The sequence below is a fragment of the Musca domestica genome, unplaced genomic scaffold, assembly GCF_030504385.1.
Source record: "Musca domestica strain aabys unplaced genomic scaffold, Musca_domestica.polishedcontigs.V.1.1 11, whole genome shotgun sequence".
Lineage (NCBI taxonomy): Eukaryota > Metazoa > Arthropoda > Insecta > Diptera > Muscidae > Musca > Musca domestica.
Window position 1 is genome coordinate 9,774,108 of NW_026712133.1, and position 17,439 is coordinate 9,791,546.

Below are 17,439 nucleotides of genomic sequence, written 5' to 3' on the forward strand. Positions count from 1 at the left end.
AACAAGATAGGATAATCCATTTTATGCGAAAATGGGCAACATTGGTTATCTCCTTCTGGTACCACTCACACAACGGATCTAAAATAAATGGATCTCTCATGCAGTGCGAAATAAGCACACGATTCCTCTTCAAATTTCACATATCCCAAGATTTTGATAAGATTTTTAACAAAAGATCTGGTGTGAAGATGGGATATATGTCTGGATCTCTCCCAACAATGGGTCAAAATTATTAATTAACATTTCTCTCATAAAATGCGAAAAAAGCATCTGATTCATTCTAAACTTTACACATGTCAATGTCTATACTAACACAAAATTTGTCGTGAAGATGGTAAATATCAGCCCACTCCTTCTAGTACCCCCCACAAAGGTTCATAATTTTCAGTATTCGGCGATCCTTTTCAAATTTGATATATCTAAATATCTCTCTCAATACAATATTTTTATCAGTATTATATGAAGGTGTCAATGTCCGGTATATTGTAGGACACGCATATTTCAACATTTTACAAAAAGTATTACATTCTCATAAAATGTTAAGGAAGTAGTCGATATTGTCCAATTTTAACACATTATAATATTTATATCAGACTTATGTCAGATACGAAATGGACAATATTGGCCCACTGCTTCGGACCCCCCACCATTAAGTGTCAACAGTTTGAACAATCCTAACGTGAGGTTGAGGGTATACATCTGTCGGCATAAGCGACTTATATTTTTCAATTGGTTGAATTTCCCAGAAGTACCAAATAGATACTTTTTATTTACAACAAAGCATATTTTATTTCAATTTAAAAACATTTAAGCTGAAATCTATTGATACGTTGTCTAATTTACCTTGAGTGTGTGCATTTCCAACCATATATTGTGGTTCTAGTAATCATTGAGATAGATGAAGCTTGTTAGATGTGAAAAATGGACAAAATCGGTTAGCTCCTTTTGATGAATATGGGGCTTATCGACTAACTTTCTCTGTTACCTTTCCCACAAAAGGCCAATATTTTGAATAACAATTATTGGCATTAAATTATAAGTGTCAGGTCCCACAAAAGGCCAACATTTCGAGTAACAAATACTCGCATTAAATTATACGTCAGATTTTCTTCAAACGTTGCATATTCCCATATTTTTATCAGCATTAGATCAAGTGTAAAAAGGAGTACATCGGTCCACTCTTTATGGTACCTTCCTCACAAAAGTTCAACATTTTCGAAAATAACACATATCTCAGATAAAGTGGAGGATACTCAAAATCTGTCACGTTGTAATATTTATAGCAGACAGTTAAGATGTGAAAATGGACAATATTGGCCCACTTCTTCGGTACCTTCCCCACATATTAAAATAAACGGACATAGGCTGAAAGTATACAACCTTCAACATTACCGGCTGATGCGTTTAACAGTACATTACAGTATTAGTTTTCAATTCTATCCGATTTCTAATATAACATCTTATAGAGATGTGATGTTCCAATTTCCTTGTGTCGTATATTCTCGGTAAATAACGAAGAGGAAACCATACACCTAACTAAACTATGGTTGCGAATAAACGCTAAAGGTGTTAAAGATTAAATGAAAGCTAATTAGAGTAGCAAACAGAGAGAAAACATACACCAATGGTCCGTTCCACAACTGCAGGAATGTACAAAATTTTTACCACGATGACCGATTTTCCCTTTATGAAAATTTGCAATTACAATTGTAAAAGAAAAGAGTACAAATAGAAAAATAATCAATTTATTTCACTGGACTTTGAAAAGCCGGAGCAGCATAATGGCTTTAGAAATTGTTCACAAGGTAATATTTGGATGCTAGGATTCGGAAATTTTATCCATTCAATATGGAAGGGTCAAGCGTTTTTTTTACTACTGCATACATTTTACCCATTTTGCCTGGTAGAAGTTTCAATATAATCATTGTTTTTTGACAGGGGAGTCATGAAATATAACCCAATAAAGTAAATTAGATTTGTCATTTGTAAGTCAGTTGTATCGCTTTGGAACTATATATAGCATATATTCTCAACATTTTTATATCTAGGAATATAAACGTCTGTACACATTTGTGGATTGACATTCGACGCCAACAACTGTTTCTTTCATAATGCGGTTGCAGTCCAGTCTTTATTGCCGAACACAATGCAATTTCATTGAAAACGCCAGTCATGGCAGTTGCCCCCCTACAATGTGAGGTTTCACTAAATGAATGTTGGTTGTAGTTTCACAACTTGCCTGTCCCCTAAGTAGATGTTTACGCACCATTAAGCGATTTGGCCCATCTCCCTCCCACTCCCACTCTGTCCTCGCTAGCTATATTTGTTGTCGGACTGATTGTCGTCGTCATCGGACTATCACGCTTTTTTTTTGGAGAGAGACCGATAAACCGTTTTGCTTGACGAACTGGTTATGATTCTCAGGCTCCGCTGGATGCCTAGATTGCCTTGGACGATTTTCATTAAAGTTGTAATAAAGCAAAACGCCTAGATCGAAACACATACAAAGCCACATGAATGCTAGCAGATGGCAGAGATGATAAATACACATGTGGATAGATACTTGGACTTGTTTTGATTTTATTTTCCGTGCCACATTGTAAAACGAATAACGTCTTGTTGTAGTTGCAAATAATTTGAGTAACAAATTGTGGAATTGCAACTGGACATGCATACGACGTTAACCCTTTAAGTGACACAGAATTTTCAGTTTCTTTAAAAAAGTTTTTTTTTATGTTAAAATTGAAGTAAAAACCCTGCAGCTGCTCAACAGTTGTTATATGTCCTCGTTTTTTAAAAATACCCATATCCCCGGCAATTAGAGGCTTAAAATTCCATATCCATTTGCTTATCTCTTTTCATATCTTTGTACGATGTTTGCAATGTACACACATAGCTAATGTTTATAAACTAGGTCTGGAAAATCTATTTTATTTAGTATTTTCCTCAGGCTGTTGATGCTCAACCTCAACCTACTTATGAAATTATTACGCACCTAAATATAAATAAATTCGCACCGTATTTAATAGTTGGCATTAATTTATTTAAGATTTACAAGTTTTCTAAAGGTGGGGGGTCAATGGCTTTGATGTCAGTTGTTAAAGCTACCCCTATTAAATAATTTAAAATTCTAATACAAATAAAATGTGTAAACATTTCTTAAGAGCTGTAGGAAAGCTTAAAAAATAAATAAATAAATGACGATTATTTTATGCGAATGTTGACGCTACTGTGCCTCAAATGATCAATACGATAGTCCAATTTTGTCATACTTTTCAACATTTCTCCTGGTATCACAAATAAATGCTTCAATGTTGTCTTCCAAAGCGTTAATTGAAGCGGGCTCTTCTTTTTAGACGTGAGCTTTGACATAGACCCACATAAATTAGTCTAAAAACGTTAAATCGTATGATGTAGGCGCCGGATTGACCTGTCCCGAACGTGAAATAAAATTTTCACTGAACTCGGCTATCAATAAGTCCATTGTTACGCGTGTTGTGTGACATATGACATCGTCTTGTTTAAACCATATATCACGCAAGTCAACCTCTCTTGTATTTTGGGCAAAAAAAAGTTGGTACGGTCCTGTGATGCCATCAGCCCCTAAAACGGAAATGACAATGCTTTTGACTGATCTTCATCCCAAAATCGACAATTCTGCTTATTTACCCACCCACGTTCCTTGCTGAACGTAAGAAGTTCTCGGCGAACTTTTTTGACAGAGCACGATAATAATATTCAATGACTAGCAAGCGTTGTTCGTTTGTAAAACGATTCGTGGTTAAATTACAGACCAAACTCAAGTTGTTTGGCGATGAAGCAAAACACGAATCGTGCGTGAGCTGTTTAAACCAGTGTTGCCAATCAGATAATAGCTAATAAATCACACTTTATTACATATTAAACATATTTAAGTAGGATAGTGAAATATAAATAAAATATTTACTTTTAAAATTTAGAAGATCTTGCGAGGATTGAAGAAAGTCGTTTGGCTTTAACATTCAAACATTTTTATAAGGAAAACATGTTAGTCTACTGAGTTGTTAATGACAGCTTTATGATCTAGGTTTACTAAATTGTTTACTAGGGTTAAGGATGTTTATTAGTTAATACAAATTATTGGCCATATGGGCTCTTTGTATTGCGTTGTATAATAAATGAAATAAATGGAAGTCGGGTCGTTCCCAATAATAGACCCGACCGTTTCGTAAAAATAGTCCTAAAAGTTATTTTCTTTTTATAACCACCTCCATAATATGGAGATTATATTAAGTTTGTCATGTAACACCTCGAAATATACATTTTAGACCCCACAAAGCATAAAACTCTATGTCGATTAAACGATGACCGTTCGTCTGCCCGTCCGTCTGTGGAAATCACTCTAGCTTCCGAACGAATTGAAGTAGATTTATAAAATTTTACTCACATGTGTGTTTGGTCTGCAGGATTTTTGGTATTGAAAATGGGCTATATACGTTTAGGTATAGCCCCCAAATAACTGCACCTCCCTATATTAGGTATTTTGATGTTTTTGGCGACATTGTTCACCGGAATTTCAAATTTCGTTATGATAGTTCGTAATGGTTACTACAGCCTGTGACAGAAAATTGGCTATACAGGTTCACGTCATATTTCGTATTTGCAATTCATACCGGGTTTTACAGCATGTGATAGAAATTTGACTATGCATCGTATTCGTATAGTCCTCATATAACGGTACCATCCGATATTCGGTATTTTGATGATTTTTGCGACTTTATTCTCGTGAATTGTTTAAAATTACGTATTTGAAGTTTGTGATGAGAACTGCAGCCTGTGAAAAAAATTGTCTAAGCAGGTCTTCGTATAGCCCCAAAATATCGGTACCTCCCTATATTCGGTATTTTGATGATTGTAACAGAATTTATAACGAATTCTATTTTTTCCAAACGGTGGAGGGTATTTAAAGTTCGGCTCCGCCTAACTTACTGCTTTTTCACTTGTTATCATATAATGTGTACTCGATATGAAAAAATGTAAGTTCAGATTTCCCCAGGAACAGATATCTCCTTGGAGACAATTATTTTATCTTGTACTCCTTAAATACAAAACAGCCACAAAATCTTTAAATCTAAAGCACCTATGCTCACTGCAAGCAGATTGCATTTTATCTTGTTGTTGTTACATTTATGTTGTCGAAATTTTAAGGTGTGTGTGTATTTTTAGGAAAATTGCATTGGGGAAGGAGGGTGTTACTGCTCACTCACCAATCCGGTATAATTAAATTTTGCAATTTGGGTCAGTTGCTGTTGCTTGTGAAATAACTACACTTAATCGCATAACGCAGACTTGTGCATTTGAATACAGGAATTATAATGTTTGAGGGGCCTTGTTATTGTAGGCTCTGCCACATTTGAATTTAATATACATGGTGTATAAAAATAGGAATGTAGGCAGCAGACATTTCTTGCATACATTTTTGTTTCATCCGCTGTTTACCAAGAAATGTGTAGAAATATCGGATAATGTGCGTATTTTGGATATCGCTTGTTGTAATAATGAAATTTGACTTAGGAGATGAGAAGACCTCTAAATATTTAAAACGTAACCATCTTAAAATGTTCAATATACTACGGTTGCCTATATATACTTAGCCTACAATATTCCATACATGTATCCAATCAACAATATATGTATGAACACGTCGTGGAAGAAATTCTGTGCTCCCCAACTTGCTATCTTTGGGCAATATTAGGGATCACATACCTGTATATTTATACCCTCAGCCATATGGCTACAGAGGGTATATATATTTTGATACGGCCTAAACTTGCCTCATCGAAATAACGATATTAGACCCTAGGTCCCTTTGGATCAAATCCGTTCAGGACATTTGGAGTCGATCTAGTCGATCCGTCCGTATGTCTGCCTGGTGCGCACGATATCCTATTTCATCCAAACTTGGTACATCGTAATATTATTGTCAAACTTAGATCGAGTCCGGAAATGGGAAATATCAGTCCACTCCTTCTGGTACCTCCCCCACAAAACGGCAATATTTTCAAAGAGAATAATTTACCGCACAGAATCCACAGAATCCATCATGTACCTTCCACACAAAGGGTCAACATTTTGAATAATTATAACTCTTATAAAATGTAAATTAAGTGTCCGATTGTCTTCAAATTACACACATCACAATACTTTTATTAACCCAAGGTCATGTGTGAAGATGGAATATATCAACCTACTTCTTCCCTCCCACACAGAGGGTCAAAATTTTGAATATTCATGAAGCTTAGAAAACGCACATCTCAATATTTCCATCAACACAAGATCTGTTATGAACATGGTGGAGATCGGACCATTCCTTCTGCTACCTTCCCCACAAAGGACCAAAGTTTTGAATAACCAAAAGGATTATGTAATCCGAAAAAAAAAAACATTCGGTTCTCTTCAAACTTCGCACATCCCATTATTTCTACTAACACAAGATCATCTGTGACGATGGGATATATCGGCTCCCTCCTTCTGGTACCTCCCCCCCAAAGGGTTCAAGATTTTGAAAAAGAAAACGCTCAAAGATAGCGAAGTAAGCATTCAACTCGCTTCAAATATTACACATCCAAACATTTTTGCTCACACAAGATCTGTTGTGAAGATGATATATATCTGCGAGTCCCTTTTGGTAACTCATATACAAAGGGTCACAATTTTCCATATTTTATCTGTCATAACTTGCGAAACAAGTCAGCGATTCTGTATCTAAATATTTCTATTAATCAGAAATATGATTATGGAATTTATAATTTCGCATAAAATTGGATCAAGGCAAAACAGACAGATACTTTTTCACTTCTTTATCCAATTTTTAAAATCCGTTTTATTGTATCATAAATGCTCAACATTTTGTTGTTTAAGTCAAAATTGTTCTCAACGCTCTTAAAAATGTCACCATTCATTACATTGTTAAGCCTCGTATTATTTTGTGTTGAGATCCAATGCATTTCTAAAAATAAGTAAAAACACAAGCAGATGTTAGTCATGAATGGCTCGTATTTTGTTTAGAAATGAAAAAGAATTTCCATGTCAGAAATGTTCACATTTCTGTCATCAGCGAATGTAACATCTACAACGCCACAATAAAATGGAATAGAAAAGAAAATTAACATATAATACTATAAAAGAACACCATGTAGTATAAATAGAAAGAGCTAGTTTGGAAAACAAAATCGTATTTCTAGTTTCCTTTGAAATAATTATTTATTTTTAGCTTATTTCTCTTTTTTTGTTATACATATTTTCGTTAGTATGAAATGAATCTGTAATAGTCTAAGCCCTGATTAGTGTTATTTCTATTAATAATATGTACAAATGCTCTGTCAATTAGAAAGAATCTAAAAAAACTAAAATTTTAACCGCAACAAGCAGTAATTGTATACGCTGAATAATAGCCAATTATAAAAATATTTCATTTATTCTAGATATTTATTTCCTTTAGAGATCAAATAAATGCTGCAGTTTTCTTCTTCTTACTTTTTTTTGTCCTATTTCAAGAAATCATTTCACAACCAGGAAATATCTTTGAAATGCGTCGAAAAAACGCCAATAAACAAAGATAATGGTGTGCATTTTGTGTTTGTAAACAAATGTTTGTTTATGTTTTTATTTTTCTTTATCCTCTATCTGAAAAATTGTATTTTTTTAATCGAAACCTTCTTTATTTTCCCTTTTCAGATCTATCACGTAATCGGTTTTGCGAATTACCCGAAGAGATAACGACATTTTCATTTCTGGAAACATTGCTGCTGTATCACAACACCATACGCAGTATACCCGAATCGGTGAAACATTTAACGTCGTTAACATATTTGGATTTGCGTAGCAATCAGTTGTCATCATTGCCACGCGAATTATGCTTCCTGCCACTGCAAGTATTGCTCGTATCGAACAATCGCTTGACAGCCCTACCCGATGAATTGGGTCGCATGGATCGTCTGACTGATTTGGATGCGTCGTATAATCAGCTGACAACGCTGCCGGCACGCATTGGAGAACTGCGATCGCTGCGATCGTTTTCGCTGCGCAGCAATCAGTTAATGTATTTACCTCGAGGTGAGTCTCCATCGAGTGTGGCATCTTTTGTTCTTTGGTATTAATGTTGTCATTTGTTTCGTTTGTTTGTTGTTGTGTCCATTTCAGAATTAACTTGTCTCACATTGGTTTCATTAGATGTATCCAATAATCGCATTTCTAGTCTACCTCTTGAAATTCGCCAGATGTCGACACTGGTCGAAATAAATCTAGAAAATAATCCTATGACTTCACCGCCAGCTAGTGTAAGTATGCAAAGATTTTCGATAACAACAGAAAATTAAGACCCCATATTTTATTTATATTCAAGGAGGCACTCGTCTTAGTTTTATTAACTTTAATTGTAAAAAAGGGATACAGCCACAGTGTTCGGACGACGTTGTGTGACAATTTTTTGTTAGGCTCTTTTCTACGTAAAATATCAATTTTCGACCACGATATTTGCAAATGGTCCGAACATCATATACTGCTAAAAACAAGAAAAATAAATGAAATTTACAACATAATCACGTTTATTTTTTTTTTTAAATATTTAAGGATGGACGCTTATTTTTTAATATTTAAATCAACTAAAAAAAGAACTGTCAAAAACTTTCAGGAAAATTAAATATTTGAATACAAAGCTTAAAATCCTCAAACTTAGTGTATTTGATTTAAAGTGTTATTGATTGTCTCTCATTAGAAAGAAAATCACATCTGGATGTTTGTTCTAAATTTTCTCCTTCTCGGCAATGATGCCAGCCTTGAATCTTATCCCTTACCTCTCTTACATCTAAAGAGAGATGTGTTCTCGAATTAACCCTTGATACCTTACTGACGACTTAAGACTTTAACATTTTTTGTGTTGGTTAAACCATGTCTAGCGCGACAGCTGCTTCGGTTGGAGATCTTTGGTCCATGTTGTGCATACTAGGAAGAAGAATTAAACATAGGATAGGGGAAATACGTAGAAGTAAAAAATAAAGTTTCTCTATTGTAGTAGTCTCTTGTTTGATAACATAGGATATCTGTATAGTAAGTGTTCAATCGTCTATATATTTTCTTCATCCTCACGCAGTCTGCAGTAGTCAGGACCACTGTTATCGTATTTTAAGCTCAGATAACTTATAACTTATGGTCAGTCATTGTAACTACCGCAATTCTTAGATCTGACCTACTAATTGATAGAAGGGAGTAGGTTATTCTTCTTCTCGCCAAATGACATAGATACCTTGAAAACAATTCCCAAGAGTCATCTCCTTTCCTCGGTGAGCACCTTTTTGGAACAGCTGACATAACAATTTATCAGTGATTTTGAGAATCTCATCAGTCGGTAGATCTATAGACATTTCCTTTCTTATTACGCTAGAGCACTTTCTTGCAATCAAGAATCACACTCGATTTGATGACACTTGACTTGATAGCTTTAAGGACCACCTAATAATGAACATATATAGTAACTGGTCTAGCTATGCATTGGATAAGTTCTCTTAGAATTTCTTGTTTGTTAGAATCTCTGACTGAAAAAGCGAAAATTACTTTAGTTTATATTAGCTCGTAATGAGTGAGTTATTGCAGAATACACCAGCCCTGGTATATTGATCCGTTCTTGGAACCGTTTTGTATAAATAGCCAGACCGGCCAGAGAAGGAGGTTCCAATCTAAAAATGATATTAATAATTATACGATTTTTTTTTTTACTTTTTTGGTATGTCCATACACAAAAAGTATCATCTTCGCACTTCTCGTAGTCTCAACTAACTTCTTGATGGTTGAAACTGAGACAGAAGAACCTGGAGATTTAGCATCATGTTCATTGCAGATAGGGGAGTGCTCTATAGAGATCCGATTGTCCGTAAAGACCTGGCCCTTTGCGCGGTTTGTTTTTTTTTTACTTAAGCGAAATTTGACTTTTTGAAACAAATAATATAAGGGCCAATCGGTGGTATCCCAGTTTCATTGGCGGTGAACCACTCCGGGCTAATACGTAAGCCATTTTATTCCGTGATTTTTGGCCGGTTGAATTAAGTTCGCTTTACAGGAAATGCTACTAAACACCCAAAAATGTATCTCGAGTGTAACATCTGTAACATCTCCAAAGTACATTTGTAGATCTCACCGGTTACACAAAAACCAATAGGTCTTAGAATTTTTCCTAATCATTTATTCTTGGATTTCTGTAGGGTGTTCATTGTTGTCCGGGGAAAACGATCTGAAAGAATGTCACAAGAAATTTAATAATAAACACTTTGTTGTTGTTGTATATTGTTGACCTGTTATATTTATTTTACTTATTTGGTTAATTGCTTGGCTTAAGGTCATTAAAAAACTATGTTTTTATTTTTGAATTTTTCCTTTTTTATTCATCCAATATTTCGATTTCCTCCGGAAATCATCTTCAGGGATCTGTTTTACAAAAAACACAAATTACAAACTGATTTTAACAATATATAACACAATAAATAACATACATTTGTAAAGTAAAAAGCTCGTCTATTGAGTTTAAATGTCACTATCAAACTAAGTTTTCTTTCGTCGGTGTTTATGAACTAGGCTTCTGTAAATGTGAGCACAATGGTCTGTATCGGTTTTATAATTAATTCGTTTGTCATTTGGCATACGTCAGCGTCGTCCCCATTACATATTATCCTATAAACTACATTGCACTTGTCCTCATTCTTAATTTTAGATTTTGTTTTACTAAACAGACTGTCGACATTATTACGAGATTTAAACGCTAATTGATAGTGGTCCTTATTGTAGATGTTTGATTTACCAAGTCTTTCTGAGAATCCCGGGATGTAAGTAACAGCTTTATATATCTTTTCTTGTCTTGCCTCCTTTATTTGGTCCGTTTTTGCGTGTATAATTAGGTCGTCAATGGTGCTTTTTGGAAAATCATTTTGGCTTAATATGTGGCGTATTTTTCTTTCGTTCTCTGAGTGGAATTGTTCGTCACTTATATTGAAAATCCTTTTGATAAAATTAGTCGCTGTGTTTATTTTTATTCGTCGGGAGTGTTTAGAATAAAAGTTAATCAATCGTCCTGACGCCGTTGGTTTTTGGTACCAATCTAATATAAGTTTTCTTCCTTGTCTGACTATTATTGAGTCCAAATAGGGTAGTCTGTCATTTTTCTCCAGTTCGTGTGTAAATTGTATGCTCGGGTTGAATGTATTTAGGATATTTAATGTGGTGTTGATATCCGATTTCTTCATTATACAAAAAATGTCGTCTACGTATTTAGTTACTGCTCTCGGCTTTGTCATCAGTTTTTCTAAAGAAGCGTCCAGTAATTCCTCCATTACGATGTCAGCAATGATCGGTGACGCTGGTGATCCCATAGGAAGTCCTTTTCATTGTTTGTACACCTTGTCCGAGTATATGAAATATCTTCAGTCCTTTATACAAAAGGTCAGTATTTCTTTAAAAACTTCTTTAGGTATTTTCGTGTATTTTTGTAACATGTTCCACTTTTCATCTATTGTTCTTAAAGCTAGGTTAATCGGTATGCTGGGAAACAACGAAACTACATCAAATGATATTAATACCTCGTCTTCTTCAATCTCCAAATTCATTATCTTTCTTTTAAAATCAATTGCGTCCTTAATGTTATATGGTGAATCCCCTGTCAAGTGTTTTAAAATATTTACAATATACTTGGAAAGTCCGTGAGCTGGTGAATTTATTGAAGAACATATTGGTCTTAGAGGTGTGTTTTCTTTATGTATTTTTTCAAAATTCGAGAGTTACTTGCCCGAGTCTACTATTGTTGAGGGTTATGTCAACTACTTCTCTCCTTACAAATGTCTGTCTTTTTTGTCCGCTGTCTTTTGCAAAGGACATCTTAGTCAAAATTCCGGTTACGTAAGCTAACAATATGAAGTTTAGATAGACCGTCCCTATAGATAACAACTTATTTTGATTAATTGTTAAATTCGCTTAAATAGTCTAAATTGAAATATTTGCATTTCTCATTACAGCTATGTGTTCGTGGTCTTGTTCATGTTTTTAAATATCTGGAGACTCAGGCTACCAAAGACGAGAAAGGCTCACGGGCAGGCGGTAACTACGATGGGTACACAACTCTCAGGCGAGCACCCCGTAATCAAGCGGGCGGAAATGTTGTTGATACTCATCGCATTGGAAGACACCATGTGGATTCCGGTTATAGTACATGTGATGGCATTGATAAAAGATGGTCGCATGATATGCCCAGTAAGATTTTTATATTTTAAAATAATTAAAAAAATCTAAATAATTGTATTATTCTCTTACAGTTAAATCAAAAGCTGATTCGCCGAAAATATTGACACCCACTACACCGCCTTTGGCCAAGGCGACATTAGTTACCCCAGATTTCATGGATTCATCGTTAACTTCGAGCACAAGTACTATAGTGGATGAGTCGCTTAGCATTACAGCAGCCGTGGTAAAACCTTTGAATATGGAATGTCAGTCATCTACTGAGAATTTAGTGAGTTCTCCACATAAACATAACAAAGAAGACAACAGTATGGGGAATAATGTTTCACAGCAATTGCATAATAGCTACCATAGCCACAATGTCTCAGGCTCCAGTAATGGTTCCACTCCAGATCTCGACGATGGTATGATCGATCATCATGAACAACAACAAATGTCACAAACAAATTCTAAACATGATGATAAATTTAACAAGAATTTAGGGAATGTACAAACCTATAGGTAAGATTTCACATAATGCAAGGGAGGTTATGTTCGTACTATATTTGTTTTACATATATCCAGAGAATATAAAGAAGCTCTTAAACAACAACGCAGTCAGGAAGTTTATAAAATCAAAGAACAAAAACATACCGGGGAGTCTAATGAACAACAACAACAGCAGCAGCATCATCATCCTCATCAACAACAACAGCAAACAACTAATGCTGCCCTTGTGCCCCCAAATAATCAGAATCCAATCAATGAGGAGATGGAAATTCGGTTAAATGGGAATACGCAATGCGCTCCAGTGCCAAAATCCATAATGAAAAATAGTGCCAACAACACAAACGGTTTATCCAACTCTGTAGCCACAACGAATGGCGATGATATTGTAGTCATACCAAAGAAACCCATACAAAAAGTTATACCCTCTAGGAATACAGAACTGATGTCAGCGACAACAAAGAACGAATTATCGACACCGAATAACACCAATGGCGATTGCATTGGCTATGTAAAGCCAAGTAGCCCTATGAAAATGGCCAATGGTACTTCAAATGGGAGTATAAACACGGCCACAGTGTCTGGCGTGGGAGTGGGCATTTTAACGAATAATAACAAATTTACAACGACGTCTGCAGGAGGTGGTATTAGCAGCAGTAACAATAAATTGGTAGCAACGGGAAAGCCACATCGGTAAGAAACGATTCTATAATATGAAGCAGTAGAATTCCTTATATATTATTTATCTCCCAGAACTGTTACTTGGAATCATGATATACCGCCAGAGAAGTTAAGTTTCACCATGCGTCGGGAGTTTGATCGTCAGCGGGAGGAGATTGAATTAATGACTCAACTACGAAGTGTATGTCTTGCCGTACTATATTTAAAATTACATTTGATATCATAAAATGTATTTGTAGATTATTGAGACCCGTTTGAAAATGACACTACCCGAGGACATTGCATCGGCATTAACAGATGGTGTTATTTTATGTCATTTAGCAAATTATGTACGACCTCGTTCGGTGGCCAGCATTCACGTTCCCTCGCCAGGAGTAGTGAGTTTTTCCAATGTCTTTTTAAATGCAATTTCAGTGTTGGAAATTCTAACCAATTCTATCTATTTGCTTTTGTTTTCAGTCGAAATTAACAATGGCTCGTTGTCGTCGAAATGTAGACAATTTTCTGGAAGCCTGTCGTAAAATTGGTGTAGATGAGGTGAGTACAGTCAAATCGTATATTTTTCCTTCGTCCTAGTAAAAGCATTTCATTTCGTTATTAACATGTCCTTTTAACAAATTCTAACATGTTGTATCTATATTTGGGGCATTTACATTGAATGGCTTTAGTTTTGAAATTTTTGAGAATTTTGACAATAATAATAATTTCACATGAATTCTATTGGAATTCCATTGTAGTTTTAATTCTATTGTTATATAAGTAGTTCCATTGTTGCTAATTATTTGACAAAAAAAATTTAATAACGCGAAATGTAGATATTATTACACAGTTATAAAACTTGTGGATTATTCGGGTTACGAAATATGGATCAACTGCATGAATACATTTTGGGTATAAATACCAAACATTTGAAAATTAACAAGAGAACTATTTCAATAAAAAAAAAAAAATAATTGGAAGTTATAAATAATTTTTAATAATGTATTTGTATAATAAGAGTTAGATGATTTCCTTCTCTATAACATTGATTTTATGGAATAAAATTACAAATGAAGCTATTTCCTATTGAGAAATTGTACATTTACAAATCTTAAAACAACATGTAGAACAATTTTTTGCAAAACCATTCATTTGAAAAGAAACAAATGGCCTGTTCCAGAACTGCAGAACTAATAGATTCTTGCTCGTTCTGGAACAGATCAAAAATCTTTCAAATCCGAGCAAATATTTATAAACGTCACATAAAATTGTGTGGTATACTACTAAAAGTTCATCGTGTCGTCTTTAGCCACTTAAATCTTCTGGTTAGTTGAAGAATTATTGCAGAATCTGTGTAAGATAATGAAGGAGTACAGGGGTGGTCTAACTGAATTCTAAACTTCAATGTCAGTTGATTTGGACACCCCAGGCTCATTTTATGAAATTACAATATTCAATGGAATATTGTAATGTGCTGGTACTTAAAATAGCTTGATGGACAATCCAGCATTTTCCACTCCAAAATTCCCATAGATTTAATGGTAAAATTATTTTTAAGCCTTCAGTGCCGCTTGATTATCGATGTATAAAGTCTCCGGACCGTTTAAATTAATTTTTGTTTACGAGTAGATCTACAGGGTGAGAAAAAAAACTGCAACAAAGTCAAAAGCCATAATTTTTACATTTTTTTTTTTAAATTTTATTGAATGAAAGCAAAAAATGTCGGAAATAGCATTAAATTTTAGAATAAGATTAGATTTGTTCGAATTGATCACTTTTGGCACGAATTATAGCCTTCAAACGACCAATGAAACCGTCACATGCTGCCCGAATGTTGCTCGGCTGTGTTTGGCTCATTCGACATTGATCGACAAATTTGAATTTGTCAACCTTACTCTTCAAAATACTCCAGGCACAATAGTCCAACGAATTGGTATCCGGAGATTTTGGTGATCATTGTTCGATGAAGCGAGGAACCTCATTTTGTAACCATTTTTGGGTGGCGCGTGATGAGTCCTGTTGGAATGTCCTAGGTCTGCGGCCAAAATGTTTGCGTGCCCAAGGCTTTAATACATCCTGCAGAATATTTTCGCGATAATATTCGTCATTGCCACGGTCGATTAATACGAGCGGAGAGCGACCATTGGCTGTTATGGCGGCCCACACCATTACCATGGCCCACGCTTAAGTTCTGGTGGCCAACCGAAGGTGCACATTTTCAGCTGACCTCTTTGGCAAGTAAACACGATCATTTTGTTTGTTTACAAACTGTTGGACAACGAATGTTTTCTCATCGGAAAAAACCAAATTCGGCAGTTCACCCACCACTTTAAGCCAAGAAAAGCATCTCTTTGGCTCTACTGAGTCTAATTTTAGAATTTCAATGGCTTTACCCCGAGCTCATTTTTCAAAATTTGCCGAATGGAATTTGCAATATGTTCAGCTCACGAGCCATTTTCGGCCCTTGCGACGCGGGGTTCGATCAAGTCGCTTCTTTACTTTTCGAACCATTTATTCTGATGGGCTACGCTACCAGTATCACGGTAACGAGCGATGGTACGAGAAACAAAAGATTTATTCCCATTTAAATGCTGGAGTGCTCTAACGATAGCCACTTTTGGTTTTCCAGCCAAATATAAAGAAATCACACTATCACGCTTAAATTTCATCACGAATAACTTTTTTTCTGGAAAATTCTCACCAAAATGCTTTTGTACTTTTGTAAACAATATAATGAGCTGTCACTAGAATAATTTTAACAGCTGTGGGACGAGTGGCTTAGAAATGACAGCAGTCTGAAGTTGGTTGCAGTTTTTTTATCTCACCCTGTATGGATTTTACGTTTGTTGAGGATATTGCAAAAGACCCCAACACCCGTCCCACAGTCCATCTTAGAACGTCGGTATAGACGGCTATACCGCATAATGGTGGATTGTTATGGGTCCATGTCAAGTATGTGGATGTCAAGTGGTTCTATGTTTAGCCATGGGGATATATAGTCACTAATATTGACTTCTCTTCCTATACATTTATTGCGCCATTGTTTAAGATCTCTGAGTTAAAGAACACACCTGAGTGCCTGTTTCTCTACGTGAAGACTTAATGGTCTTTAGCAAAGTTGGGTATATAGTGCGACCTGAGGTGTGATTCTAGATGTAGCTGTGATCAGTAGCTATGCGGCTCTTTAAAATTTGTCAATGCCTCGTCTGTAGGATAACTTACCTACAGAGTGCCACCAGACTAGAGCTTTATAGGCTAGGATCGGGAGAACAATTGTTTCATATAAAGACAAACTTTATTGAAAGTGTTGATTATTGGTTCTATGTTAGTTCGGTAGTTCCAATATATAATCCTCCGTTTTTGCGCCAATTGCGCAATATATGCCAAAATAGAGGGAACTTTTGCAAAAAAGTATCACAAATTTGAAGAAAAATGGTTAAATTTAAAGAAAATCGGTTGATATAGCTTTACCTTTATAGGTTTCAACCGATTTAGCTATTTTGTATTTCCTGGTGATATTAATGACATTTTATATCAGACATCATATAAACTCTAGCATTTCTCATTACATGTTACCAATGTTATAATAAGCGAGGTGTCAGACTGAGCTGAGATAACAGATTATATATTTCATCCGATGTCACATGAACTTTTTTGTAAAAGCATGCTCCTTCGTCAAATATTTGGTGATAGATACCATGGCAAGTGTTGGGGCAAATTCCATGCCAAAGATGGGATTAGGTAATAAGTCCATACGTACGATACAAAAATGATTTAGGTTTTTTACCTTCCACTGGTAAAAGACCTAAAAGAGATGCTAACCCATATCACTTGTACCTATGATTGAACACCATCTTTGGTATCGAACTTTTTGATGTTTGTCAATAGTCGTAGTCTTAATGTTTTTATATAAAAACCGTTTATTAATTATTAGAAAAAAAAAAAACAAAAATGTTTGTCGCGGTGTTAGGAAGGAACCACAAATCCTCATCTACTGTCTTGATTTTTTATTTCTAGTTATTTTTCTCAGGATTT

The 17,439-nt window shown here is 35.2% G+C and overlaps 1 protein-coding gene across 2 annotated transcripts in view; it reads left to right on the forward strand.

Moving 5' to 3' along the window:
- Nucleotides 1–17,439, forward strand: part of LOC101888425 (leucine-rich repeat and calponin homology domain-containing protein) — a 45,184-nt gene that overhangs the window by 18,520 nt on the left and 9,225 nt on the right. For both annotated transcript variants that reach the window (XM_020036551.2, XM_020036552.2), the window contains exons 2-9: nt 7,717–8,094; nt 8,182–8,318; nt 12,036–12,270; nt 12,333–12,759; nt 12,823–13,437; nt 13,498–13,606; nt 13,665–13,802; nt 13,885–13,962. In XM_020036551.2, coding sequence (XP_019892110.2) covers nt 7,717–8,094; nt 8,182–8,318; nt 12,036–12,270; nt 12,333–12,759; nt 12,823–13,437; nt 13,498–13,606; nt 13,665–13,802; nt 13,885–13,962 — 2,117 coding nt within the window. The remainder of the gene's footprint in view (nt 1–7,716; nt 8,095–8,181; nt 8,319–12,035; nt 12,271–12,332; nt 12,760–12,822; nt 13,438–13,497; nt 13,607–13,664; nt 13,803–13,884; nt 13,963–17,439) is intronic.